This window comes from Parasteatoda tepidariorum, chromosome 5 (genome assembly GCF_982258835.1).
Source record: "Parasteatoda tepidariorum strain Cologne lab strain chromosome 5, Ptep-v5.0, whole genome shotgun sequence".
NCBI classification, from domain to species: domain Eukaryota; kingdom Metazoa; phylum Arthropoda; class Arachnida; order Araneae; family Theridiidae; genus Parasteatoda; species Parasteatoda tepidariorum.
In genome coordinates this window covers 52,056,215-52,082,668 of record NC_141759.1, presented here as the reverse complement: position 1 = coordinate 52,082,668, position 26,454 = coordinate 52,056,215, and the positions used below count along the sequence as shown (strand labels likewise).

At 28.6% G+C, this 26,454-nt stretch overlaps 1 protein-coding gene across 2 annotated transcripts; it reads left to right on the top strand.

The window, feature by feature from the left end:
- The first annotated feature begins 260 nt into the window (after positions 1–260).
- On the top strand, positions 261–15,758 carry LOC107452838 (alpha-tocopherol transfer protein-like). Of its 2 annotated transcripts, XM_016069449.5 has the most exons (6): positions 261–648; positions 2,052–2,201; positions 7,968–8,210; positions 11,006–11,199; positions 14,285–14,395; positions 15,468–15,758. In XM_016069449.5, the coding sequence occupies exons 2-6, from the start codon at positions 2,069–2,071 to the stop codon at positions 15,639–15,641; spliced, it is 855 nt and encodes a 284-aa protein (XP_015924935.2). In that variant the 5' UTR covers positions 261–648; positions 2,052–2,068; the 3' UTR covers positions 15,642–15,758. The 2 variants fall into 2 exon arrangements, with proteins under 2 accessions (XP_015924935.2, XP_087020051.1); XM_087163925.1 differs by lacking the exon at positions 14,285–14,395 and having other exon boundaries at positions 422–648.
- Positions 15,759–26,454: the final 10,696 nt, after the last annotated feature.

Genomic DNA, 26,454 nt, shown 5'->3' with positions numbered 1-26,454 from the left:
ATTCTAGAACTTAACAATGATTTTACTTCAATTGTTTATTATATTATCTTTATCAACGCAAAAAAGACAAAAGACGTTTACAGCAGATCTAAGGGCTAAAGCATAATTGTGCTCGGCATAGCTATATTAAAAAAACCACTCAATACTTCCCTCACAAGTATATATAACATTGCATAACCTGACCTTGACGTAAGGGCTAAAAACAAAAACAAGCCAGAAAAAAAAACCCGACTGAGTACCATTAGCTCGTTTTATTAAGCAGATACGAAAACATTCATAGCCTGGCGCAACGCTGAACCTTGATCGCTCGTCGAATCTTAAATTGCAAGGCGAGATACGAGAATTATATTTTATCATAATAGCTTATCGTGCTTTTGTGTTCAGCTGTGGTGATGAGGAAGTAATTTATTCAAATTAAGAAGAAGATCATACACGCTGTAGATCCGCTAATGAATTTTAAAATGTATTTTGGATGGATGTCAAAAAAGGATATTTTTTAAAACAAAGTTTACTTCGAGGGGAAATAAAGCTCGTTTATGAATCTGGAAAATGCCGTGAAATAGTGTTGACAACTGTGTGTCAAAATAATATTTTGAAACATCGGATAGTGCATCAATAAAGTCATACTCTTGAGGAATATATTTAAAGGTGAGTCTAAATTTAAAATAATATCTTTAAATGTATAGTTTAAATGTATAACAACAAGGGATAAAATAGTTTCAAAAGAAATAAGTACGATAATGTGTATTCATTTATAGCCGAAAATGCTCAAATGAAGTAAAATTCAATAAGATTCGTTTTTATTTTAACATTTTAATTGTATTTTAAAGTAATTAGGGATAAAAGTTTTGAATTTAAATATTTAATATTCTTCGAAGCGAATTGCTCCGAATTGAACATTTCACCTTTAAAAAAATTAGTTAAAATATACAGATAATCGCAATTTTGTAATGACCACCTTTAATGTATGTTTTAGACTCTTTGTAGGAAAATCAAATCAGCAAAAGCATGCATATTAGTTTTAGCATTTGCTGCACAAAAGCTGACGCAATCTATCAAAACAATGATAAGAAAGGCTTGATATAAACATCAAAACCAATTTGATTTTCTGATGAAAATTTTGTTTCGAATAATCACCCTTCAAATCCTGTCTTAACTGATAATCAGACAGGTTTTGATGATTCCGTTCCTGCCTTCCTCAGTAGTGATACGTTAGATTTCTAATGCGTTTTCTCCCTCTTAAAATACTATTTTGTTACCCTTAAGTGTGTACTTTTTAAGTTTATTTTGGACAAGTATTCTAAAAATATATATTAAGGAAAATTAAAAATCACCTTATGTAGAAAATTTATAAATATCGTTTGAAATTTTGCTGAATAAAATAAACTCAAAGCAGTATAGGAATCACATGTTGGCCATGGTATGTTGTGGCCTTCCTTTAACAATTCAACCCAAATTTGATGAACGATTAAATTGAAGTCGCTGACGTAAAAAAGAAGAAAAAAATATTTTTTTCTTATCATGCTAAGATTGGAAAAGCAATATTGTGAATGAAGAGCTCTGTTACTTATCTGGAGAGAAATCTGATTTTTTTACTTTCTCTTTCTAGTAAACAGGAAAAACCTCAGAAATAAACAGAAAAAGGAAATAATAATAGTAAATGCTTCTTTCAACACCATCGCATACTTAAACAAATAAATTATGAATATTTTTTTCCTTGATCTTGTACCCAATGACTGCTACGATTGGTTTACTCATGCAAAAAATTACAATTGCTGTTTATTAAATTGTTATTCGATGTTTACAATTGCTGTTTATTAAATTGTTATTCAAAAACTGTTATTCAAAAAGTCCTTAAAATCATTTATGGTGAAATAAATATTTTTAATTGAATTATTCTTAATAATAGTTCATTAAAGTTTATTGTGAAAGATGGTTTAAATTCTTTGAAATTGATTCTCTTAAGGAGATAAATAACTTTGCTTTTTTCTAAGATGCTATTTGTTATTTTTATTTAACGTTAATATATTTAATTTGCTATTTTATGTTAGGTAAGCTATCGTAAAACATGGAAAATTGCTCACTACCTTTGGAGTACTCGAAAATAAATGATGAAATTCACCAGAGAGCTGTAAAGGAGTTAAATGAAACAACGGAGAATAGAATACAATGCTTGAAAGAGTTAAAGGAAATGATTAAATGTAAGTACAACAGCTGAAATCGGTAAATATTAGGGGGACCGGAAAGTAATGTCGTTTCGGAGCATTAAATAATCCTTAGTCTTAAAAAAAAAATCTTTTTTCGATCCATTTAGATTCATTTTCGATCCGGCTTTGAAAAGTTGTTACTAACGAGGGTGAATACATTATTAATTAAAAATAAAATCTTGATAACAAATATCAAATGCACCGAAATGACATTACTTTCCAGTCCCCCTAATACATCACAATTCAAAAATAAACTTAATAATTGATGGTAACCACTATAAATACTCCTTAAATCAGAAGAGCTTATAAATTTCTTTCTTTTAGAAAGTATAAAGCAAATGTTTTATGTGCTACAACGGTATATGTTCAATGATTATGTTTTTTCGATTTATATTTTTTGCGTATGATTTATGCTTTTTATATGTTTTATGTTTATATCATATTTTTAAGCATTTTTTTTTTCAAAATTGTTGTATGAATTACGTAACGTCACTCGTATATTTTTAAGAATGTGTGTAAAAAATTATGTGGTCAATTATCTTATTGCCCAGAAGTTATAAAAGTAGTTTTTCGAAAACTAAATTTTAACTTTTGTTATGAACGGAATGCTTATTTAGTTTATTTATTTATTCATTTATTTATTCATATTTTATTATTATTATTATTTATTTATTTATTTGATTTTTAAAAAAATTACAAAACTGTTTGGTCTGTGTTCAACTCAATAATCAGCACTAAGGTGAATTTAGTGTCTGAGTGGATTTTTCAAATATTCAATAAAATCAATCATCGAAGAAATCAAATATAACATATCAATTATTTGATAACAAAAGAAGAATACAACTTAACACTTCCGTGACTGCTAGGTCACTGCTTTATTTATTGCGCTAACAGCACCCTCGCAGTAAGGAGTATTTTACCACTATTGTTAGTTAAGAATTGGTCATACAAAAATAATTAATATCATATTTATTTAAAAAATGCGAGTGTAATTATCTTTAGATAAACGAATTGAATTCAAAAATGTTTTAATTCCAATATAAGGATCTTGGAATATAGCGAAAAATGTGTACAAAAAATACGCAAAAGGAAAGATTAAGGGGACCAAATTCAAGCTAGTTGTAAATGGTTTATTTTACCACTATTGTTAGTTAAGAATTGGTCATACAAAAATAATTAATATTTATTTAAAAAATGCGAGTGTAATTATCTTTAGATAAACGAATTGAATTCAAAAATGTTTTAATTCCAATATAAGGATCTTGGAATATAGCGAAAAATGTGTACAAAAAATACGCAAAAGGAAAGATTAAGGGGACCAAATTCAAGCTAGTTGTAAATGGTTTATTTTACCACTATTGTTAGTTAAGAATTGGTCATACAAAAATAATTAATATTTATTTAAAAAATGCGAGTGTAATTATCTTTAGATAAACGAATTGAATTCAAAAATGTTTTAATTCCAATATAAGGATCTTGGAATATAGCGAAAAATGTGTACAAAAAATACGCAAAAGGAAAGATTAAGGGGACCAAATTCAAGCTAGTTGTAAATGGTTTATTTTACCACTATTGTTAGTTAAGAATTGGTCATACAAAAATAATTAATATTTATTTAAAAAATGCGAGTGTAATTATCTTTAGATAAACGAATTGAATTCAAAAATGTTTTAATTCCAATATAAGGATCTTGGAATATAGCGAAAAATGTGTACAAAAAATACGCAAAAGGAAAGATTAAGGGGACCAAATTCAAGCTAGTTGTAAATGGTTTATTTTACCACTATTGTTAGTTAAGAATTGGTCATACAAAAATAATTAATATTTATTTAAAAAATGCGAGTGTAATTATCTTTAGATAAACGAATTGAATTCAAAAATGTTTTAATTCCAATATAAGGATCTTGGAATATAGCGAAAAATGTGTACAAAAAATACGCAAAAGGAAAGATTAAGGGGACCAAATTCAAGCTAGTTGTAAATGGTTTATTTTACCACTATTGTTAGTTAAGAATTGGTCATACAAAAATAATTAATATTTATTTAAAAAATGCGAGTGTAATTATCTTTAGATAAACGAATTGAATTCAAAAATGTTTTAATTCCAATATAAGGATCTTGGAATATAGCGAAAAATGTGTACAAAAAATACGCAAAAGGAAAGATTAAGGGGACCAAATTCAAGCTAGTTGTAAATGGTTTATTTTACCACTATTGTTAGTTAAGAATTGGTCATACAAAAATAATTAATATTTATTTAAAAAATGCGAGTGTAATTATCTTTAGATAAACGAATTGAATTCAAAAATGTTTTAATTCCAATATAAGGATCTTGGAATATAGCGAAAAATGTGTACAAAAAATACGCAAAAGGAAAGATTAAGGGGACCAAATTCAAGCTAGTTGTAAATGGTTTATTTTACCACTATTGTTAGTTAAGAATTGGTCATACAAAAATAATTAATATTTATTTAAAAAATGCGAGTGTAATTATCTTTAGATAAACGAATTGAATTCAAAAATGTTTTAATTCCAATATAAGGATCTTGGAATATAGCGAAAAATGTGTACAAAAAATACGCAAAAGGAAAGATTAAGGGGACCAAATTCAAGCTAGTTGTAAATGGTTTATTTTACCACTATTGTTAGTTAAGAATTGGTCATACAAAAATAATTAATATTTATTTAAAAAATGCGAGTGTAATTATCTTTAGATAAACGAATTGAATTCAAAAATGTTTTAATTCCAATATAAGGATCTTGGAATATAGCGAAAAATGTGTACAAAAAATACGCAAAAGGAAAGATTAAGGGGACCAAATTCAAGCTAGTTGTAAATGGTTTATTTTACCACTATTGTTAGTTAAGAATTGGTCATACAAAAATAATTAATATTTATTTAAAAAATGCGAGTGTAATTATCTTTAGATAAACGAATTGAATTCAAAAATGTTTTAATTCCAATATAAGGATCTTGGAATATAGCGAAAAATGTGTACAAAAAATACGCAAAAGGAAAGATTAAGGGGACCAAATTCAAGCTAGTTGTAAATGGTTTATTTTACCACTATTGTTAGTTAAGAATTGGTCATACAAAAATAATTAATATTTATTTAAAAAATGCGAGTGTAATTATCTTTAGATAAACGAATTGAATTCAAAAATGTTTTAATTCCAATATAAGGATCTTGGAATATAGCGAAAAATGTGTACAAAAAATACGCAAAAGGAAAGATTAAGGGGACCAAATTCAAGCTAGTTGTAAATGGTTTATTTTACCACTATTGTTAGTTAAGAATTGGTCATACAAAAATAATTAATATTTATTTAAAAAATGCGAGTGTAATTATCTTTAGATAAACGAATTGAATTCAAAAATGTTTTAATTCCAATATAAGGATCTTGGAATATAGCGAAAAATGTGTACAAAAAATACGCAAAAGGAAAGATTAAGGGGACCAAATTCAAGCTAGTTGTAAATGGTTTATTTTACCACTATTGTTAGTTAAGAATTGGTCATACAAAAATAATTAATATTTATTTAAAAAATGCGAGTGTAATTATCTTTAGATAAACGAATTGAATTCAAAAATGTTTTAATTCCAATATAAGGATCTTGGAATATAGCGAAAAATGTGTACAAAAAATACGCAAAAAGAAAGATTAAGGGGACAAAATTTTCATTTTCAACTACTCTCCTACCTAAACTATTGGGGTCATATTTCCTAGATTGCGACTACCTACAATGTACCCTCTTCCTTATTTTATTTGTAAAAAATTTAAATCCATAAGAAAAAAAGTATGTTTATTCAGAGAAATTACGTTTTTATGTCTGATTTAGTTCCTTAAAATAACGTCTGTATCGTGTCTGTCGTATTAGCGTATTTAAAGTTAATTCCTCGAAGCATTAAAATAGTGTCCGAGGACTTGCAAAACCAATCATTCGATCAAATATTATTCAGAGTGCATTGTTAGAAAAAATGGTTAAATATCAATTTGTTATTAAACCGTATTTAAACAAAGCAAACAATTTGTTGTTGTTGTAGTTCATTTACGTCGCACTAGAGCTGCACAATGGGCTATTGGCGACGATCTGGGAAACATACCTGAGGATGATCCGAAGACATGCCATCACAATTTTGATCCTCAGCAGAGGGGATGGCACCCCTGCTTCGGTAGCCCAACGACCTGCACGCGAAGTCGAGCACTTTACGGTAGCACAGTTTGACGAGGACCAATACCGCGCACCCTCGGTCCCTACGCAGACTGATCCAAGTGGTCACCCACCCGCACACTAACCGCAGCCAGTGATACTTGACTTCGGTGATCTGCTGGGAACCGTGTCTTAGCGATCAGTCCACTACGGGACCAAAACAAACAAGTAACCAAAAATAAGATGTTCAAGCTGTTAACTGCGGGAAAAACCTTTTATTAACTGCTTTTACCTAATTCGGTTAAACAACAGAATTTTATAAAATAAATCCATTTAGTTCCTTGCATTTAGGTACATATTATAGTCCAGGAGGCTAATCTGTCAATCTTGTGATCGAAAGAACGGGGGTTCGAGACCCAGCATTGACATCACAATATATCTTCCTTTCATTCCCTTCAACACATGAGAAGTTTCCAGTGTCTTACTCTCCGCAATCTGTGACCTTAAACTATTAGAATACGATACTCTCTTTCACACATAGATGGCAGCACCATAAAGTTGCTTAGCACAGAAAAGTCTAATATTTTCACTTCTTACGATAGGTGAAACGACTATATAATCTAATTAAACTAGACTCCGCGTTTCATTTTATAAAATACAACGGAACCATAACCTAACTCCAATGCCTATTACCAAACGAAAAACCTAGCTCCAATGTACAGTTAAATTTCTTTTCTACTGTTTTGATATCAAGCTAGTTGTAAATGGTTTAAAATTCGTATAGTTCTGTATTCATGGTTTCTTAATCATGCTAGTTGAAAACGGTTTAAAAACAGTAAAGGTAAAAAATGCCCCTTATCGTAAACATTACGATTAACTGGGTTAAAATTCGTATAGTTTTGTATTCGTGGTTTCTTAATCATGCTAGTTGAAAACGGTTTCAAAACCGTAAAGTTAAAAAATGCCCTTTATCGTAAACTTTACGATTAACTGGTTTAAAAATCGTATAATTTTGTATTCGTGGTTTCTTAATCATGCTAGTTGAAAACGGTTTTAAAACCGTAAAGGTAAAAAATGTCCTTTATCTTAAACTTTACGATTAACTGGTTTAAAAATCGTATAGTTTTGTATTCATGGTTTCTTAATCATGCTAATTGAAAACGGTTTCAAAACCATAAAGGTAAAAAATGCCCTTTATCGTAAACTTCACGATTAACTGGATGGACAGACTGCTGCCGCATATTTTACAATAATTTTGGAAGGAAAATTTTAACAGTGTGTTCGCTTTTTCGCGCGCTGTACATAATTTTTGAATGTCTAACTAAATAAGGTCAAAAGGGAAATGGAGGGTCAATAAATATATATTTCCTCTATAAGGAACTGTACCTCAATAGTGTTGCTTTTGTAATCGTTTCTGCTGATACGTAAATTTTCCCGCATGTCTTTACTATAAAAAGAGTAATGAATAAGCAAAAAATAAAAAGAATTTTATTCTGTTAAATGAAAAAATAACAACAAAGTTAATTTGAAAATTTCTCACTGTTGTTCCATTTTACTATAAAACTTATATTAACATCCTTTTTTTAATTCCTGCGTAATTTTTACAGGTGAAAAGAACTTGGAATCTGATATGTCTGACAACTTCCTATTGCAATTTTTGAGAGTTAAGAAATTTGATACAGACAGAGCTTTTTCTTTACTAAAGAAATATTACGGCCACCGAATGTATTACAAGTCACTTTACAAGAAATTCAGCCCAACAAATATTTCAAAAGTATTAGAAACAAACATGATGAACTTTTTACCATGGCGCAATCCTGAAGGAAGTGCAGTGTGGGTGTCCAGAGTTGGTAGGTACAATTGCAAAATAGTACTGAAATGATTGCCCGATTTGTGTGTTTTGTTTATAAAGTAATGATTGTCCGATTTCGAAAATTCTTATTTCTGCTGACATATCGTTTAAAAATCAAACACGAAACGCTAATAACCTTGCTTTGAAATTATTGCAAAATGCGAGTTTTTTGCTTATACCAGTGGTTTCCAATTAGCGGCCAGGGGGCCGCATACGGCCCTCGAAGCCTTTTGTTTGAATTATATTAGTTGTCATTTTTCGTAAAAAATCTTCATGGGTTTAAAATACTTTTCTCGTTAATAAAAACCTAATTTCTTCGTTTCTGTGAAATTTATCATACCAACGGAGCAAAAAAAAATTATTTCTTAGGTTTTTTTTTTCCAAGAAAATATTTATTCAAATACAAAAATGATTGCGTATGTTGCTCTTTTTTATTTCAGTTTTTTGCATTTTGTGAATATAATTTAGCATGTGTGCATCAGAAATTTTCTCGAAGAAATTCTCCGATTTAACTTTTTGAAACCACTCATTTTGGAAGAAAATATTTACACACACATTTGTAAATTTTAAATTTAAAATGTAAATATCTATTCTCTGGTGGTTGCAGCAGACAAACCTCAATTTTGTCATTAAACATTTTGTGTGCTACTATGTAAGTTTTAATACCAACCTTTTTAAAGTTTTATATCTTAACAATTAGATATCTGTTGCACATTAATTGTTTAATACATGGCTGCACATTAAAGTTATTGTAGCCCGAATTTTTTAATATGCAATTAAATATTTTTAAAAATGTACTTTTCATTTTAATTTGTAATTCAATACTTTTGTTTAGTACGACTTGCTAAAAATCTGACAGTAATATTTAATGTTCTCTCAAAAATAAAAGAGTCCTACATAAAATTTTGACAGAGTTGCGGCCCGCCATTTGATTTGTGTTTTTAATTGTGGCCCCCGGTCTCATGTAAGTTGGAAACCCCTGATTTGTACCATAAGCGTTTGTATATTTTGCTTATACTGTAATGATTGTCCGATTTCGAAAATTCTTATTTCTGGTGACATATCGTTTAAAAATCAAACGCGAAACGTTAATAACCTTGTTTTGAAATAAAAGCAAGATACGATTTTTTTGTTTATACCATGAATATTGCCCAATTTTGAAAATTTCGAAAAGCTTTATTCCTGTTGGTAAATTTTAAAAATTAGACACGAAACATTAAGATCCTTTTATTAAAATAACTACGCTGTTCAAGTCTTTTTAAATAACGTAAAGATTGTCTAGTTTTGGAAAACTTTATTTTTGTGAATACATTTTAAAATTTGAATGCAAAAAGTAAATAATCTTTTGTTAAAAGTTTTTCTAGATTTTATTAATTTTTTTTTTTTTATATACAGTAAAGATTGTTTTTTTTTTCTTTCGAAAATCTTGATTTCTAGTGATAAATTTTAAAACTCGAACGCAAAATTTAAGTAATATTCTATTACCCAAATCGAGTTTTTCAATAATACTAATATAAAATTTGGTAAAACCAAATAGAAAAATCACAAAACCTTAATAACCTTGTTTTGAAATGATTTCAAGATACGAGTTTTTTGTTTATACCAAGAATATTGCCCAATTTTTAAAATTTCGAAAAGCTTTACTCCTGTTGGTAAATTTTAAAAATTAAACCTAAAAATATGGTGAAACCAAATAGAAAAATCATAAAAAAACTTTTGTTGAAAGACTTTTCATTTCCATCGGAAAGCGCAAAAAAAACCAACAAATTTAAAAGTGTCATGAAGAAAAAAAATTGCGAAATTTTGTGAATTTGTTAAAAAAATAAGCATATCCACACATGTGACCCTCCTCCCATATCCACACATGTGACCTCTGACGTCAGCGCCAGCTAATCTTTATCAACAAAATGGCGTATTAAAGTTGAGATAAGTTTCTCCACATAAGTCAGAATGTTAATTAACGATATGTTAATTAAATACAAAACCATATTGCACATCGAATTAGTTGAAATATATTTCTTTCTCGTCTGCATCTTTTACTTAACTTAGCTTTATTATTTGTTTATGTATTTTATTGTAACGGTCATATATTTTTGTTTTGTGCATCTGGCAACTTCGATGCATAATTAGTTTGTTTATGTTCCACATGGCTTCGTGCTTGTCTTTGTGTTAAGTCTCTGTGTAAATATCTGGTATCAGTGAATCTTTGTGAAAGAATTTAGAATGTGTCACTTTTATTTTATTTTATAACCGTCGTTGAGCAGCCAATCCAATTTTCGGGTTTACGACTTCTAATGTTCAACTCCGTAGCCTTGTAATTTTGAAACCAATCCAGAAGACAAGGGAACTCATGGATCAAGTATTCAAAGAAATTTGCCTTTGTGGAGGACATTTTTTGATGGAACTAACCCGTATTTGCGTTACAGGGAGAGGAAGACCACGAGAATCTCCCACTGTTAACCTGACGGCAATGGGACTCTAACCCATGATCCGCCTGCCATTGAGGATATTTCACGTCAGCACGGTAGTTGGTGCAAACCGGGTGCGGATTCGTATCGACCAGCCATCGCCGAGATTCGAACCCGGTTCACCTCATTGGAAGGGAAAATCCTCTGGTTTCCTAAGCAAAAGTACAGTAAACCGTACATTTGCGTCCCTTTCCATTTTTCTTAAATTTATTTTTCAAATCATCGATTATTTTTTGGACACCCGGTACAAAGCTCAATATTCAATAGATTTAGAAAATAAGATTTCGTTAAATTCTTATTACATAAACTCCCTCTCTTATTGAAGGTCTGTGGGAACCAGAACACGCTTCTTTTGATGAAATCGTCAGGTGTGGTCTCATATGCAATGAAAAGGCCTTGCAAAATCCAGTTACACAGATATGTGGTATAGTCTCAATAGTGGATTTCAAAAAATTCTCATGGTCTCATCTATTTCACATATCACCAACAGCCATTAATTGCTTTGTATCAGCATCACAGGTTTGTAATTCAATTATTTTTAATAATTTATTACAGCCCTCTTTTCACTCTCTGTGTGAAGTTACATTAACCCCTTAACGATCGGTTAATTTTCAAGAAAATGGTCGTAAAAGTGCCTATTTTGCCAAATACACACATTTAATTAGTGCTGACATCTAGTTTAAAGTAAACTAACTATTTGCAATTACCTTAAAATTATCTTGGTACAGCCATCTGGTGTGTAAAATAAGAAATAAAATGTTTTCCGGGCAAAATAACTGAATTAGTTTTATTCTTATTGGCGCGTTACTACCGAACACTCCAGCCCGGAAATTTCACAGGAGCGAGAAATAGAGGGCGGAACCTTACTCCGTAATTTTCATGGGAACGAGAAGGAAGGGGCTAATAGTTAATTTAACCGCTAATAATGAAGAAACAGAAGTTTAAACAGCTAATAATAAAGAAAATTTCAAAAAGAAATTCGAATGTTTTAAAATAAAAATTATTATGAAATATAATCATTATATAAAATAAAAGTAGTTTTCTTAATTTCCTTATTTATTTTTAAACAGATGGTCTTTTTTATTTCCCTTATTGTTACATTGTACCAACATTACGGGAGAGCAGTTATGGAAAAACTGTGCGTTTATGTTTCTCATTCAGGCTGTTCCGTAATAATCGCCTTTGACGTGCATTTTTATGTCATATGTTTACACGAATTCTTGTTAAAAAAATAAAACAAACGGTACACACATTAGGAGTCACCCTTAAAGTGTTACCTTTATCTTTACTTCAATTTTGATAAGAACTTAGTCTAAAATTTTACATTAAGAGTGGTGGTTACGAAACACCCAGCATAGGAAATACATATATTTAGATTTATTGTGCCTCAACAACTTTCCACAACTTACAAGGAAAACTGTCCAAGTAAACCAATTTGAAGCTCAGTATTAATTTATGTCAACTTCCCTTATTATTTATGGAAGATTTTTGATGAACATTTGAAGTGTTAGTAAATTTCATGCTTTACTATTTCCTTTTTTATTTAATAAATTTGATTTACAATGATTTTGACCACCACTATGTATAAATAATTTTAATAAATTCACAAAACTAATAATTCTGCAGTGAAATTTTTAAGTTCAGACAAAGTTAAAGAAATTAAGTTTAGTTTAATCATAATTTCGCTACCACAGAATATCGTAGGATGGTTTGCATCTGGGTTTGCATCTATACAAAATGTGCATAAGCGTTGTTTTATTAAAAATTATACACTGTAAAAAATTCCCGCTCGAATTACGGTAAAAAGTACTGGCACCCTGTGAGCAACATTAAGGAAATCCATTTTACCTTGAAATCCATTTTTACCGCAGTTTTTAAAAAGAAATATTTATTTATTTACAGTGAGTCAGTGACTTTATAGTAAATATTACTGTATAAAAAATACAGTATATCAGACTTTTTTCTTCCCTGAAACGTTACGGTGAAAAATAGATTTTACTGTAAAAAGTATTGGCAACCCTAAGTGCCGTTACTTTTTACCGTAATTTTATCCGGAATTTTTTACAGTGTACTTAAGAGAGAGTAAAATAGTATTTTTTTTTAACTCTTCTGATGGCGCTTTCTCGAAAGCGTGATTTTCAATTTTAAACGCTAGTGAATTGAGATACATTTTTAAATTTTAAAAAAAAATATAGCAAGTACAGAAAATCACAGTTCCGATTGAAATACATTTCAAATAATAATACATGTAAATATACTTTTTCATATAACAATGTTTATCTTGCATATCTTGGAATACTTTATTTTAAATAATAATGCTGGGAATATGAAAACTATTCATTGCGGTGGTATAAATATCTCTCCAAAATTCTAAAATACTTACAGTTTGTAAAAACACTTTCTATATTTACATGACGTAAACATGCTGAGATATTATGTGGCTAATTTATTGACAAACTTTTATGTTTGTTCATTTCCAAAATTCATTTAAATTTCCTTCAGAAAAAATTAATTTGACTAGTAGCGGTACGACAGTTAATGTTAACCTCTTCACTACTGAAGTATAAAGGTATATAGCAAATAAATATTTTACAGTCCCGAATTACTGTTTTACTGCCATAAACCATTGTAATATAAATACGAATATATACAAAATTCGAATTATACTGCCAGGAAGCTAATGGTTTTAGGTCCACGTACGTGGACTTCAGGTTTCAATTAAGTAAAGTAATATAAATATTTCCAATGTTAAATTGCTCCTAAATGTAGAAACAAGAATGCATAATGTTATATTATGGTCCATTTAAATACAATGATGAATAGATTTAATAATTACTTAGAAAAAAAAATATTTTTGAAAATACAACGATGTGCAATACTAAATTCAATACCAATAGTCAATTATTTATTTTCTGTTTTAATTTTTATTATTTAATTAACCAGTGCTTAATGCTTAATTTATTAACAGATTTATTATTATGATTTATTAACGGAATTGCTGAAATAATTATTTGAGCTCCATTAGATTTCAAATGAAATCACAATTTGTAAGGAAATTTATGCAAGATTCGAATGTTTCTACTGCTCAAACAACCAACATGCCATACATTGCACAAACAACAACAAGCCATACGTTTTCACACACTGTACACGGAGGAAAAAAATATACTAAAATTAATGTGAGTGTTAATACTAAATGATAAAATTTAAATGGTAAATTTAATAGCAGTATGGCAATGACATTCCTGGTTTAAAAAAAATATCCTTATGGTTAATAAAACCAAAATATACGGTATTTAAACTATTTATTTGATAATTTTTCCTTTCATTTGTTATTGGTTTACAGGAATTTCTGGTTTTCAAAATTATAGTTCTTATTATCACACATTTAAAATACAAAACTCATAAGTAAATTTAATCGAATAAATGGTTTTTTACCATGTTCTAAGTTATGATAAAATTATCAAATTAGTCCACGTTTACCAAATTTTATCACATATTATAAAACCATATTTTATTGTTAATTTTACCAAAATCAATTTTAATATTAACACGCTTTATTTTTCGTTGTTTGTTTTTAACATATTATTTTTTAATTCTCTAGAACTGTTTTCCCATTCGTCATAAAGCTATTCACGTGGTCAACAATCCCGGTGTGTTTGCTGTTTTATTCGCTATGATTAAACCTCTTCTTAAAGAAAAGATTAAAAAAAGAGTAAGTTAACTAAATTTAAAAATATTAGAAATAATGCCATGATTTTTTCACCACTAACAGGTTTTTATTACAGAGCTTAGCAACATTTTATTATTATTTTTTTAATTTTAATTCACGTGACCCAATAATTTTTAACAAACATATAAGATGAAAGCCACCCTCAGAAAAATTGATTGAATGTCAAACTAATCTTGGTACTTTAAACCATAATACGGGATCAATTTGCTACAATCTTAATAAGATGATAAATTGCACCTCGTTTCAGTTGAAACTAAACCATGATATCGTGTAATCCACTTTAATAAATATGATAATACTTAACACCATATTAAAGTTGCAACAAATTTAAATTATTATAAAAGCAGCACAATACGGTATTTCTAACAATACGAAATTTAGTACGAGATGTAGCTTTATTCTAGATAAAATCAAGACTAATTCAAACTAATTTCGAGACTTAATCTATTTTTCATTCAATCTGTTAACTTTATTAGTAATAATAGTGCTTATATTCAGCTTGGTAAAATGAATAATAATGACTATATCATAATAATGAGTAATTGTATGAGTGAAAATCATTATTTAAAATTCTTTCCATGTATCAATCAATATGTTGGTATCTTCGATAGTATACATAATTTAAAAACAAATTTGAGTCTGTAACAGAACGCAAATTATTCGTCGAATTTAAACTTCTCATTTAATACACGAAATTTAATTTAAAAAATTGTTATTGTAAGAAAATTTTACTTATGATTATATGAATTTTAATAGTCAGTGACTTCGTAAAGAAGTTTTAAATAAATACTTAATGTATTAGAAGTTTAGAGTTTATTATTATTATTATTATTATTATTATTATTATTATTATTATTATTATTATTATTATTATTATTATTATTATTATTATTATTATTATTATTATTGCAATAATAATAATTATTATTATTATTGCAATAATAATAATAATTATTATTATTATTATTATTATTATTATTATTATTATTATTATTATTATTATTATTATTATTATTATTATTATTATTATTATTATTATTATCGTTATTTGCAGATTTATTTCCATGGCGATAACATGAGCAGTTTGCACGAGTATTTACCACCAGACATACTCCCAAAAGAATACGGAGGAACCAGAGGAAAGTTCGAAAATTCTAAATTCTTTGATTCATTAATGGAGAGTGAGAATGAATTTATACATAATAGTAAATTTGGTTACAGAGATTAAATCTAACCAAAGAGTGATCAAACTACCTGTGATATAAGACTTAGGAAATGGATCTTTTGATTATTATATGTAGATCTGAGATTTTTAATAAACATGTCCTAGAATTACAGAAATCATTCGAAATTGTATAGTGTGTGTTAAAATGTAATGATATCTTTTGTTGTTGTTTGTAAGTAAGAAAAGTTTCTAGTTGCATACATAAAGTATTAATTACATTAATGTGTTACATGTGACTGTGAACCAGTGAAAGCGAACCAGTCGGTGAGCGAGAGCCAATTGGTAACTGACCAGAGACGAAGAGCCAATAGGCTGGTTACTTTTTAAAAACATCTCAGGAACTATAATTAGTTAGTCTGTTTGAGGTAATTATAGTATTCGTAACGACACGAAAGTCTCGTTTTATATTGGATGATGCAAAAATTCTAAAATGTGCATAAAATATTTTATTTTTTTAAAAGAATATAATAATTAAAATATAATAATTAATATGTAACCTTCATTAACACTTTGAATTCACATTATAGAATAAAAGAAGCAAAGAAATAATCTTAAAACTTTACAAATACTTTTCAAGTGAATTTTTTGAATCATCAACTAAAATTAAATGCTAATTCACAAAATAAACTTTCTGTGTTGCAGTTGTTTAATCATTATTTATTGCATTACAAATTCGACTTAATAAACATTTGAAACTTTTTATTACTATTATTGTTGTAAAAATGTTTTTCAAAAACCGAAAGGCATGATTTAAATTTCAAAAAAAAAACAGACATTTTGACGTTTCATAAAGTGCATAAAATTGTTTCTTTGGTATTTCAAAGTTTTTGAAGTTACACTAGTCTAAAAATTTTTATTTTTAAAACACAAATGGAAATCTTTGGGATGTGTGAGATAACTAAGAAAGAGTAATGAATTGTTTAAAAAATTCACTACGAAATATTTTTTTAAAAAATTCTGAAATATGCTGCAAAAATTGAAAAGGAAAAATATGTTTATTGTTTGGTTTCTATGACCAGAAAAACCTAATTTTCGTCTATTTGTAAGCTATACCCATAATGCACGTATCACTTAAAATATAATTAATGCAACATAAAGGACACACTTATGAGACATTTTTGCAGTATAATGAAATTTTAAAAATGTGCAGACAGTTTTTTTTAAACGAAAAAACTTTTAAAACCTACAAAATTTTTATTCTTTGTCTACTCTTAATGTGTCTTATTTTGAAAATTCTCACGCTAGAATTAGTTAATTGTTAATTATGTATTGGAGAAATATTTTATGTCATTTATTTTTTCTGATACGTTTATTTGTTTTATAAAAATGAATATGTTTGATAAATATACTTTTTACAAACACTATCAGTTAAATAGTTTGTGTATTGTTGCTTATTTTCTTAAAGATATTAATTAAAACAATAATCTCTAAATTTCTTGTGGGTCTTAAAAACATTCCTTGCAAGTTATACTGATATTCAAAATCTAATCCAACATTGTAATTTGTTGATAAAATATCAGCATTACAATTTATTTATCTATCAAATAGTATCAAACACAGAATAAGATCTTTTTATCTTTAAAGTTCATATACTTATTAACAGAAATCATTTGAAACTTCAGATTTTTGACAGTTTTTAAAGTTCCTTAAAAATTCCTTGACAAATTGTTCAGTAATTTTATGCATATTTAGACCATGCAATGACTTAACACCGCAATAAAAATTTTCTCATAAAATTTTAAGAATTTAATAAACATTTTTAAAACAATATATTTTGAAAATCCTATGTACTAAAGAAACAGAATTGAGTCTGTAACTTTCGAACATATTATTTCTCACATGCAATTGCCTTCATAAACCTAGCATGCATATACAAAAAGTTAAAGACGCATTCCAAAATTGAACATATGCGCATACCATCAAGAACTTTAAATTAATTTGCATAATTTAATAATCAAATCATTTAGGCAATTTAGAAAAATATTAACTTGAATAATATCATATTTAATGAAATGTTAATGAAATATTTTTTCTATCCTTAAACAATATTTTTTTTTGCAAATTGTTATTTTAAACAAGATACTCTTAGAATTACATCAAATGTTACGAATCGCAATCAATTTGGCTCAATGTCGTCTCACATTTTAACCAAATTCTATGTACAAATATTTTAGTGTATTTATACATATTGTATGTAATTTTTAATATCTTTTATCTTATTTATGTAGATTATATATTTTATCTATTGTCTTGTTATAACATATTTTGTCAATTAGATCTTATATGACAGTTCGTATAAAATTCCTTATTATTTTAAAAGTTTTTAAATATTTAGGGAATGTGTTTTATTAATTGCAAAAATTCCTTGAATTTTGAATATATTCAAAATGTATTTAAAACTACTTTATACCATTTACTACCAATGTCTACAAAGTTATATGTAAACAAAAAAATATCTTTTTAATAAAATTATGTTTGGTAGCATATTGTTTTATAAGATAATTAGACATGTCCAATAAGATATGTGTTTCTGTTTGAAGTAGTTCTCAAAATGAAATATAGATGGCAGCACAAAGTCACGTGATAAGTAAATGTTTATTTTTATATATCACTGCCACGGGTCCAGGCGAATGGCTGGGGGAGTTCTTACGATAGACAAACTATAGTTCTCCATGTGTCTTGTCTTAATAAAGTTATGTTATTAAAACCAGAAGGGTAATTTTATTAATAATAAAAAAAATACGATTTATATTATTAATAATATAAATTAACAATTTAAAATTATAGCGAATTTTTCCAAAAATTGATGTGGCTTGCTTTAATAATACAGACAGCAAAGAAATGATATGGAGAATAATGTTAAAGAATACACTGACTCCCAATGTACTAGCATTGATCCAGTGCGACGTAAATAAAGTACCTACCTACCCAATATCATAGAGTAGGAGGGCACAAACTGCGTCCTTTGAGTGATAATAGCGTGTCCTCAATCTTTCCAATCAAAAACCAATTGGAAAACAATAATAAGTTTTGTAGCTTTTATCAAAACTGCATCTACAGAGCAGCAATGGCTCATGGGATATATGGACTTCCAATGAAGTGAACCGGGATCGAATCCCAGCGATGGCTGGTCGATGCGAATTCCGCATCCGGCTTTCACCGACCACAGTGTTGACGTGAAATATCCATCATAAAGTCCTCCACGAAGGCAAATTTCTCTCAATACTTGATCCAGGAGTCCCATTGTCTTCTGGATTAGGTTCAAAATTACAAGGCTGCGTAGGTGGACATTAGTAGTCATAAACCCAAAAATTGGGTCGGCTGTTAAACAACGGTTATGTAAAAAAAAATAATAATAGTAAAAAAAATAAAAAGGAAAAAAAAATTAGTCAGACCTCGATATAAGGTCAACCCGCATATAAGGTCACTTTTCCAAAGTCCCGGCTCACTGAATAGGAATTCTATGTTACAGATTATTGGACATATGGTCAAGTTTTAAAAATCGTTATCCCTTATAAGGTCATTTTTATTTGAGGCGAGGGGAGCTCTTTTCTAACAAAAGCCTATTTAACTTCTTTACAAGGCAATTATCCCTCTCGAGTTCAATAAGAATGTCGCAACCAACGAGCAAAATTATAATTTTGAAATTGTTTCACAGTGAGGACAATGACAGTGATCCTGACACTGTAGCTGTAACCCAAGCGGAAGCCTTCAATGCAATAAATGTCATACGAAATTTTTTTACAAATCATGAGGGAGCTGAGAAACATTTTGAGAAAATTCAAAATCTAGAAAACATTATTCGAAAAATGAAACCAAAAACGAGACAGACCTGCATAAATGATTTATTTTAAATAAAGTAAGATGTAATGTATGTATATATACTTTTGAGGAAATTTCTAAACAACTTTATTTTAAATTAATTTTTTTTTTAATTTTTTCTTTAATTCCTTACTAATTCTGTTAAAATTTATTGACTTAAGCATTTAATTTATGGCCGATCGTTTTCGTTTGTATTACCATTTTAAAAAAATCATAATGTGTACTATTTACGTTCTTAGTTACGAACTGCTAATGAATCGGTTAAAAGGTCTCCCAGCTTATAAAGTCACTTTTGCGATGAACCTTAAGGTGACCTTATATCGAGGTCTGACAGTATATAAAAAACTGTATCCACAAAAATTGTAAAACTTGCTAATTCAAAGGTGCCAAAAGTTTCAAATTTTTTCTGCATTAGGATTTTTTTATGAAACTATTTGTTACCACAACATGTTCAAAATAAAAGTAACTTCAATTACAGGTTTCGCAATTACATTCCGTATGCATTTTTATGTTTTGACAGTAGTTCAGTTTTTCCTTTTTGCATTTTGAAATAAGAAAAACACTGAGAGGGGAAGGAATATAGAGAGTCAAAAATTGGAATATACTTTAATATTGATATCTAAACAGATGAGTTATTGTCTCTATTGCATCTTTTATGCTAAATATAATGAAACCAATCCTAAATCAATAAGAATAATAGTTTAGAAAATGCAAGGAGAAGATGTAAAAAGATTAATATATTGGACTTGCTCTTATTTAAGCTTTTGACATTGCTACCTGGACAATTTTTAGCTTACCCTACTAAAATATTTGTCACTATAATACTAATTATAAGGCAATAAAAAATGTACTTCGTGGACGGAAAACCTTTATCTTATAAATTTTAAAGAAGTAAGTAATTAAGACAAAATTAAATTTTCCCAGAAAAAGGTAAACTAAAAAATTTGCTGTAGTTTAATTTGGTTAAAAAAAATGTGCGAAACTTCAATTATGTTTTTAATTCAAAACCGCCATACATATACTTTGTCTTTTAACTTTTAAAACAGATTGATTTTGTTCTTAATGCACTTAAGAATAATTAAAGTACTATTAACTAATATCTGAACAGTTCTATACAGTCCCTCAAAATCCAAAAATATTCTTTTATTCTAAATCCTTCTTTCGAAAAACTATGTGCACCCCTTTGATGATGAAATCATAAAATTATAGCAAAAAATCCTTTTTGATGGTTGATCATGTAAACTGCTGTTTGTAGAAAATGCAACACCATGAAAGAATCATCAGAATCAAATGAAATTTAATGCAGAAACGACTTGTACTGATACAAATAAATGATGAAATTTTCAAAACAAAAGAAACAAATTAAGCGTCCGAAATCAGTATTTGGTGCAGCCACCACGCGCTGCAATAAGTGCTGCTATACGACGTGGCATGGAGTCAAACAGATGTTGAATATCTGCTTGAGGAAGAGAATTCCATATCGCTTGTATGCGCAACCAAAGTTCGTCTTTGGAAACTGCAGGACGCGGATCACGAGTGAGACGCCGACCAACCATATCCCACACGTGCTCAATAGGCGACATATCCGGCGAATAAGCAGGCCAAGGAAGAAGTTGCATGCGTTGTGCTGAACAGAAGTCTCTAACAGTCCGCGCAACATGTGGGCGTGCATTATCCTGCTGAAAGATAGCTCCAGGGATGCCTTGAAGGAAAGGAACGACTTCGGGCTGTAGCACTTCACGGACGCGCGATGGCTCTGAAACTTTATTAATTTGCATAATATCCTATAATTGACATTTGCTGCGAATTTCATTTGATTCTGATGATTCCTTCATGGTGTTGCATTTTCTACAAACAGCAGTTTAGTTATATTGTAATAACCATACGCAGTAACATTGTAATACTCATCCTAGTGTATTAAAAAAAATATAATGAATCTTTTATTAAATTGAGTAAATAACTTTATCATGGAAAGTATATTGAAATAAATACACCAGAACATGTAAATTAAGATATATTCTTAACATAATTCATACATTAAAGGTGAGTATAGGACGAACCTCTCTCAAAGAACCTATTAAATTTGATTTAAATGGATGAAAAACCATAAAAGAAAACATTATTTGTATATAAGTGCAAGAAATTAAACTGAAATTAATGTTATAATAACGAAATTATTTGTAAGGAATCCTAATTTCGCTTGTAAATAAAAGAATGCATAAGTCTTGACATGTCTTCCATTTTAATTTCCATAATTATTACATAATGGAAAAAAATATTATTTGAACTTATTTATACAAAATATTTTACAAATTTTCCACAAATACGATAGTAGGTTACGGGAAGAACTGAAGATAATTTTTTATTCAACCGAATATATTAAATTTGTTTTAAAGCAAATAAGAAGAAAAAGACAGAAAGAATACTTATAGAATTTTTCCAAAATGATAATATAAAAAATAGATCTTTTTAGCCAATTTAGTAATAATAGTACAACAATTCAGTAATAGTATCAATTTGGATACACTGTTCTAATTACGGAATCTGGTGTCTAGGAAACTTCATATGAAATTTTTTTTGGAGTAAATCGTGCTTATATATTCGTAATTGTTTTCTTAACAATTCCCATATCTCCATATTTTTCCTGTATGAAACATTCTTGTTAACTAAATTGTTTTCAATAGTTATGGAGCACGGATCAGTCTATACTCGAAAATGTTCACACAGAAATTTCTTGTTTTACAGAACACAGCATTATAGTATAGTATACTATATATAGTATAGTATGCTAGTATAGTATAGTATATATACTATATAAATAGTAGCATTACCAGTCTAACCTATCCAAATGCATGAACACGATAAAAAAAATTAGGTTACTGCATTTAAAAATATAACAATTCCTTATCACTCTATTGTGCTCTCAAGCAGTTACAAGACCACTGTTCTTGTAAATGCTAAAAAACTCGTCCCGTTTTATTGCATAAACTATGTAAGCTATGCTTAATTAGATCGATTGCAAATAAACCTGTCCTGCAATGGACTGATCGTAAAGATCCCAGTAGAACTCCGAAGTCAAGCATCACTGGCTACGGTCAGTAAGCGGGTGGGTGACCACTTTGATCAGCCTGCGCAGGGACCGAAAGGAAGCAGTATCGGTCCTCTCTAAACTTTTCTACCTTAAAGTGCTCGACTTCGAACTCAGGTCGTGAGGCTACCAAAGCTGGGGACCAAAATTACGATAGCATGTCTTCGGATCATCCTCAGGGATATTTCCCAGACCACAGCCGATAGGCCATTGAGCAGCTCTAGAGCGATGTAAATAAAGTACCTCCAATCAAACTTTTTTTTTTAATTTTTTAGAAGTACTGGAATATACTTATCTCTCCATATCATTTGTCTTATTAAGTAAAAAGAGGTCCTTCTTTACGTATGAATATTTAAAACGGAAACTATAATAATTTCACTAGCGAATTTTCTTATTTTCTATGCACGATTAATTTTACAGCTATATAACTTCTGTTGGACCAAAGAACTTATACGCTTCGCTACCTTATACAATCTTTGGCCGGATACATTTCTTGACCAGTCTGTATTTTTGAAGGGTTCAAAATTTTCATGTATTTCAACAGTTTACACTAAACATGACACTTGCTTTAAAAATTAATTTACACATGTCTTGGTGGAAGATCACTGAAGTTTTGGTTTCATATTAAAGCTTAATGTCATTAGATAGAGAAAATCACGAAAAAAGTTCCTATTTAATAAAATTACTAAGTAACTCTACTTATTTTAAAATACTCTAATTTTTTGGAACAAGGATTTCTTATTAATTTTTAACACATTATTTTACTGATTAATGAATAAAATAAGCGTTCAAAAATTTAAAATTTTTTCATACTGCCGGGAACCCATATACATTTGTATGCTATAAATATTTATTTGCATTATATTCACAACAATTTTTGACTCATTGCATTGATTAAAAGTTATTTCGCAGCAAATTTTAATGCTATAAATGTATTCATATGAAATAAAGAAATCGTTCAGAAAGTCTGATGAGTTTTTATTAAAAAACAATAGATTTATCTTTCATTTAGTGGTTTAAAAAAAAATTTATACAGATATCTTGATCCTGGTATATCAGGAACAAACAAATGAAACAGAAAAATATACGTATATGCAAAAAAATGAAACTCCAAAATTTAAAAAATATGCCGTTTTATACGAACGAAATACACTGTCTTTAGAAATTTGAAATAGTCTAAATATAACTCGTTTTTATTCCTATTTTTTTTGTATTATTTTCATCTTAATTCTATTTATTTAATCATTTATTTAGTAGGGGAGAGTGGGGACAATTGTAAGAGGGTACGATTGTAACAGAGCTAAAATTTCGAGTATCGGGTTCTAGATTTGGTTCCTAGGTGGCGCACAAGTTGTATTTAATAAATCTACATGTACACCCTTGCTGGCAACCCTTTTTATGTACTTTTGAAAGAGTTACATCACAAAAGATATTTTAACGCTACGTAAGTACTTTTTTTGGTATTAGAATATTATATTGTAACAGAGTAATTTTGCGTAAACAAATAAAAATTATTAACCGAATATGTAAGTGGACACCTTAATTAACATTTTTAAAAAAAAAATATTAGTTTTGTTAATTAACTAGTATTGTTTTTAGCAAATGAAGCTGAAATGGGGTCTTGGGGACGATTGTAACAATAAGTAAAGGGATGATTGTAACAGCTGAAAATAAAATTCATAATTTCAATTGCAATTGTTTAACCCCTTAGCTCCCATTTCTTATGTTTACAAACCATTACTTAACTCTTTAAGAACCACCAATAGTTTCCCATATCATTTATATTATGTTGCATGTACATTATTTTATTTGTCACCTTTCACAGCATAAATTAAAATTTTTAACCCCTTAAAGTTAAAAGTTTAACCCTTTAGGTCTCTGCTCATTATTATTTTTACTCCTAAAATATCACTACTATTTTGATCAATTAAAAAATGTATCACAACTATAATAATATGTATAATTAACTATGTTTCAGTTGAATTTATGAACTGTTACAATTGACCCCGTAAGTAGGGACAATCGTAACAAGTGCACGACTCTCAAAAATTGTTAATAACTAATATAATAACATTTAAAATAAGGTATTTATTTTTTTTTCTAGTAGAGGATAGTCTACTTTACTCGTCTGTCAATTAATACTAATAATATATTGGATTTTTTGTTAGTTAAAAATAGTTAAGTAAAAAATGTTACAATTGATCCCACTCTCCCCTATTTATCTTTTTTTAATTATTTGTGATCATTTTTCAATTTTGTACTAATATATTTCAAATATACTTTTATTTTCTTAACGGTGTCTCCTCTGACACTATCATCGTAAATCAAAAAAAAAAAAAACTAAAAATTAAAAAATAAATAAATAAACTAAAAAAAACCATCCTAAGCTAAATAAAATCTGTTATTCTTAATTCTTTTTATTCAGTAATTCATCTTCCATAAAATAAAAACCTAAAATATATACTACACAAAACCTTTAGTTATGAAATATTCTACAGGAATATTTACTTATACCGATATGTGTAAGATAAGATAATACTATAATTGATTTTTTTGTGTATTTGCGTAGTTGCAAAAAAAAAAGGTAAACACTTTAAAATATCAGATTGCATTTTAGAGACGCGTGCCAGATTACAAAAACAATTTTATGATTATTTGTTATTAATATTTTTTTAATATTATCCGCCCATTATCAATATCGCATGTGAAATAGTACTATTTTCATAAGCATGTTAATTAAAAACCAACATTAATTTTTGAATATCTAATACAAAAAAATAACTGTGCGAGTTCAATTTCACACTCAAACACGGAGAAAAAAAAAATCTGGTGAAATTATCGTACTGTATGGTAATGACATCTCTGGTAAGTAAAACATAATTCCAGCTAATAAAACCAAATTATACGATATTTAAACCATTCACTTGATAATTTTTTCGTTCATATGGCAACGGCTTACCGGAAATTCTGGATTTCAAAATTATCGTTCTTATAACTACAGGGGCCGTTCAAAAAGTACGTACACAAAAGTGGAGAAATTTTAACCCCCTCCCCCCCCTTCGTACATAACCGTGCATAAGGTCTTACCCCCCCCTTAGAGTACGTATATTTTATTGGTCTACCCCCCCCCCTTTTTCCTAAAAATTAAAATAATTATGCTTTAAATAAAATTAAATATTTATTTAAAATAATTTATTCATTTAAATTATTTGTGTAGGAAAAAGTCAAATTTAAATTTGGTGTATGCTTATAATGTACGTACTTTGTATAATACCTCCCCCTCCCCATCGTACAAAACCGTACAAAATAGCAAATCCCCCCCCCCTTCGGAATGTACATATTTTTTAAACGGCGCCACACATTTAGTGAAAAATATAAAAATGAAACGTAAATTTAACAGAAAAAATTGTGGCGTCACGATAAAATTACCAAATTTTACCACAATAACCAAATTTTATCAAATTTTACCAAATTTTATCAAACTATATCTTATTGTTAATTTTACTAAAATCATTACCATAGCTCTTCGGTAAGAAATTACCAAACTTTTTGGTTTTTTCTCAGAAATAGAAACGCGGTAAATTTTCCCATATTCAGGTAATTCTGGTCGTAGTTTCTTTTTCTTTTTTTTTTTCTCAGAGTAAACATTTTTAACGGAGACCAGGTATCACGATAAAATTACCAAATTTTACCACAATAACCAAATTTTATCAAACTATATCTTATTGTTAATTTTACTAAAATCATTACCATAGCTCTTCGGTAAGAAATTACCAAACTTTTTGGTCTTTTCTCAGAAATAGAAACGCGGTAAATTTTCCCATATTCGGGTAATTCTGGTCGTAGTTTATTTTTCTTTTTTTTTTTTTTCTCAGTGTAAACATTTTTAACGGAGAAATTAATTTT